Here is a 5,109-nt window from a genome sequence, read left to right as displayed (position 1 = left end):
ATATATATATAGATAGATAGATAGATAGATAGATAGATAGATAGATAGATAGATAAATATAGATATAGATATATAACTGAGGGGGAAAAGAGAGGAAAACTGAAAACAATATGGCGCAGAACAATCATAACTGAGATGTGGGAGACCAATGTAGAGAAAACCGCACCCAACATAGACGGGTGGCTTCATCTTGCTGTCCAATGTGATCGAGAGCGCAGAAGGAACAGGTCCTGGTACAGATTCATCCATTATGCAAACACCAGTGGCTCTCAGTCGAGGTCCAAATGGACCTTGGTGGGTCCGGATAAGATTTTGTTGCTAAAAGTTATGTACAATATATTGCTTATACGTCCACAAAATATCTTAATTTTATTATATAATTCCACGGGCATATGGCGTAGTGGTTAAGAACGCAGGCTACCAACCCCAAGATTCCGAGTTCGATTCCAGCCAGTGACCTGAATAATAATAATAATAATAATAATAATAATAATAATAATAATAATAACAATAATAATAATAATATCGAAAATACCTTAGGAATGAGAACCAAGGTTCGAAATTTCCCCAAGACACCTGATGAAGGCTGGAGGGTATATCAACCGAAACGTTGTGTTAACAACAAACAGAGTGAGGACAAATATCCGTCAAATGTAAATAATGTAAATAAGAATTTGTTTTTTATACATCGAATGGCTATGGAGGTCCAGTGGAGTAAAGCAGGAATGAAAGAGCTTCATGGTGGAAAAGAATCGTCAATAACTACTGAACTACACGATGTTTTGAGGAAACTTTATATCTAAGGTGTACCTTATATTAATAAACATACAATTTCAGCTTTGCTGTGAAAAACAAAGCAAAGCGATTACGTCAAAATCCTTATCTATTCTCTCTCCGCGGCCAAAACAAAATGGTGTTCTTTCTTTGATGAAAGTATATTTATGCTAACACATATTGAATACATATAAATGCACACGCATATGAATGCTGTTTCATCGCAATGGCATTGGTTCATAACGGGCGTGAGGCTGTACGTATGTGTCTGTTGTATGAATGTGCGCATTATATATATATATATAAATAAATATACATATATATATATATATATATATATATATATATATATAGTGTGTGTGTGTATTATATTGCATTATATCATACAACCATGCGTTCCTGTTTAATGATAATGCACACTATATTAGTATTCTAGTCATTTATGTATGTCTATTAATAGATGCAAATATTGAGATCAATATATGCGGGCTTGTACCACAAAAGATAACATTTATCATCCCCGAGCTAGTTCCGTATTCTGATATATATATGAGTGTGTACATATATGTGTGTGTATGGTGTGTATGCATGTGTATGTATGTATATATATATATATACATATATGTATATATATATATATATATATATATATATATATATGCTTGTATAAGTATGTGTATATATGTATATAAATATGCACGTATATGTATATGAATGCATGTATACATATAAATATAGATACATATATATTTGTATCTGTGTGTATATGTATGCGTCTATGTGTATGTATGTATGTATGTATGTATGTATATATGTATGCATATATGTATGTATGTATGCATCCATGTATGTATGTATGCATGCATGTATGTATGTATGTATGTATGCGTGGAAATATATCCTATCTGAGTGTTTCTTTTAATATCAATGTTGTTGGTAATGAATTGTTGTTCCAGTTGATGCATTTCTGTTGTTTAGACAACACTGCAGGATATTGCAGTTCAGTAAACACATCAATCGCTATCATTTTGTTCTTAGTGCAGTGTTTGCGTATTCTTCATTTTGCAAAGAGACGAAACACGATGAGAAACACGAAGAAAACACAAACAAACAAACAAACAAAAACAAAAAGAGAAAGAAATTTAATGAAGGCAAAAAAAAAAAAAAATAACAATTGTGGAACCGAAAATTGATATGAATAATATATTTAGAAAGTAGCAGTAACAAGCAGATGGAGTAGCTAGTGGTGGTGGTGGTGGTGGTGCAGTTGCTGCTGCTGCTGATAATGATGATGATGATGATGATGATGATGATGATGATGATGATGATGATGATGATGATGATGATGACGACAATGATTTCTTTTAGTTACTTCAGGGGCATCAGATAAGAGGGACATTACAAAGACAGTTTACAATGTGTGTACATTTTTTTAAAAATATCTTTTTAGAAACGATGAGAGGAAGAGATGGAGAGGAGGAGAAAATAAGATAAATGTATGCATAGTCTACAAAATATGTGAACAAATCTCTGAAACGATACTCCTGGTACAAGAGGGCCTGAAACCAGAACCAGTCAGGGAAAGCCACAAATCCAGAATCACTCTGAACATCAAGGGTACAAGCTCTCGCTTAACTACAAGCACGTGCTTAGAGCAGGTTTAATTTCTTTATTGCCCACAAGGGGCTAAACATAGAGGGGACAAACAAGGACAGACAAAGGGATTAAGTCGATTACATCGACCCCAATGCGTAACTGGTACTTAATTAATCGACCCCTCGGCGGAATTCGAACTCAGAACGTAAAGACAGACGAAATACCGCTAAGCATTTCACCCGGCGTGCTAACGTTTCTGCCAACTTGCCGCCTTAGAGCAGGTTTATTCATCTGCCGCTTAGAGCAGGTGTATTCATCTTAACCATTTTTGCCAGTCGCCCGCCTTTAATAACTTCTCCTTTCACTTTCACTTTCTTTAAAACGGTCAATAAGAGCTTGATCGAAGAGAAAAGTGGTCTTTCCTCAACCCTTTCAACCACAAAACTTCTTTCATTCAGAGTGGAAAACTTCTCACAAAGCATCAGCAGCGAGCTGAGAATAATCTTCATATCTAGGCACCAAAAGGAAAAACTAGTTAGTTTATCGATACATTATATATTGCCTCTAATAATGCAGAAATCAGTCCTGATCATGAAGCCTATCCGTCGCAGAAGACATTATCTGACGTTGAGCAAAAACAAAAAAAAATTGAAATAAAGACATTCTCTTATGAAAATTACACGGCAACGACGGGATACACAGCTAATGTGTGTGTGTGTGTGTGTGTGTGTAAATATACATACATACATGTATACATACATACGTAAATACATAGATATAATATATATATATATATATATATATATATATATATATATACACACACACACACAGAGAAATAATAGGAAATGGAATGAAGGACATTGTTTAAATAACTACAAAGAATGTGGTTCCTTCCAATTTCTAGCATTCATCTATTTATATAAACTCTACGGGTACTATGGAATCTCTGATGTATATCCTGCAGCAGGAGCGTTTCCTGTATATAATGACATCAGGTAGCCAATAACTGCGGACGAGCTTTGCATAACATCCTACAATTCTGTGTTTTTTGTTGGGGTTTTTTTTTTTACCCAAAAACAAAACTAAGAAGTAAGATGGAAAGTGCAAAAGAAAAATGTTTACTCATTAGTGTTTATAGGTTTACTCAACAGAGTGTACGCTTCCAACGAAGCGATATGTTTTTCCTGTAAATATCTGGGTCACGATGTAGTGTTTTGTAACTTCATACACACCGAAGTATCGCATGGGATTTTTGCCTGAAAACATCGGTTTTTCTATCTCTGTCATCGATGTTTACATCATCTATCAATGTACGTCAACGCATGACTGCACATATACATACATGCACACATACATATATACATACATACATGTGCGCTCGTCTATATATATATATATATATATATATATACACACACACACTGACACAGACACACACACATATTTAGACAGACAGACAGACAGACAGACAGACTGATAGATAGATAGATAGATAGATAGATAGATAGATAGATAGATAGATAGATAGATAGATACGGCTAAGTTACGGGGACATAAACACACCAACATCGGTTGTCAAACGATGGCAGGGAGGGATATACACAGACACACACAGAAATATATACACGGCGGGCTTCTTCCAGTTTCTGTCTACCAAATCCACACACAAGGCTTTGGTCGGCCCCGAGGCTATAGTAGAAGGCACAGCCAATATATACCCAGGCCTTCGTGCTACCCCTGATAGTTACCCTGATTGTCATTCAATTCCCATGCACGCTGAAAAGCGAGAAACGGATAAGTTTTTTTTATTGTTGTCCCATCGCTTTGATTTTTTATTTATCTATTTATTATTATTATTATTATTATTATTATTATCTTTTGCATCATACTACTCTTCTGCATATTCTGCTTACTATTAAATAGTCAGAAATTTAAGGACGCTCTCATTGAGACATTTAACGAGAAGGAGGAAGATCTCCAAACATGTCATATAGAGGGCAACTAGATGTTCCTACGGGACAACTTGCTGACTGTCACAGAACAAATCTTTGGCTGGTACAAAGTCCCAACCAGACCTTGGGTGACGTGGTGGTGGAACGGTATTGTATACAAAGCCATTAGAGCAAAGAAACAGGCTTGGAAGGACTAGAAGAATGGTGGTAGAAGAGAGCCATATCAGGTGGCTGGGAGGGAAGCTAGAAGGAAGGTATACTTAGCCAGGGGAAAAGACGACGACGACGACAAGGAGAAGGAGGAGGAGGAGGAGGAGGAGGAGAATATACAACGGACTTGCGCATGATTTCTTTCCACCAAATTGACTCACAACACTTGCCCAAGGAGACCACGGTGTCCTGCATGAGGGCTGAACCCAAAACCACGTGGCTGGTTGCAAAGCGATTTTATTTCGGCCATACAACCACGCTTGCGCCTGCGTTCAATATAAATAAATCTAGGGCAATCTCACAGAGTAACGATAACATGATATTGTGCTACAATGTAACCCAAAATTCTATTGTTTGAAGACGACAACGCCTTCAATATTTCTTAATGTCAATCTTTGCAGAATGGTAGGTAAATCGAAAATTGAAAATAGTTTTAAATATCAACTCTTTTCTGATTTTCTGTTTTACTTTTTCTTGAGTATTTGTAAAATTCTGATTTTTCTTTCGACTGGGAAAAATGAAATCAAATTGAAATACCTGGAATATTTTTCCGTTTTATTTATTTATTTATTTA

General features: G+C 35.7%; 1 protein-coding gene across 1 annotated transcript in view; it reads right to left on the bottom strand.

Annotated features, from left to right (window-relative positions):
- The window catches only part of LOC106878114 (ectonucleoside triphosphate diphosphohydrolase 8), an 81,453-nt gene that overhangs the window by 33,635 nt on the left and 42,709 nt on the right, over positions 1-5,109 (bottom strand). Inside the window, exon 3 of the mRNA XM_052970314.1 lies at positions 167-458. Within this exon, the coding sequence (XP_052826274.1) occupies positions 167-249 (83 nt within the window). The 5' untranslated portion in view covers positions 250-458. The remainder of the gene's footprint in view (positions 1-166; positions 459-5,109) is intronic.

This window comes from Octopus bimaculoides, chromosome 9 (genome assembly GCF_001194135.2).
Source record: "Octopus bimaculoides isolate UCB-OBI-ISO-001 chromosome 9, ASM119413v2, whole genome shotgun sequence".
Lineage (NCBI taxonomy): Eukaryota > Metazoa > Mollusca > Cephalopoda > Octopoda > Octopodidae > Octopus > Octopus bimaculoides.
This window is presented reverse-complemented; position numbering and strand designations above follow the sequence as displayed.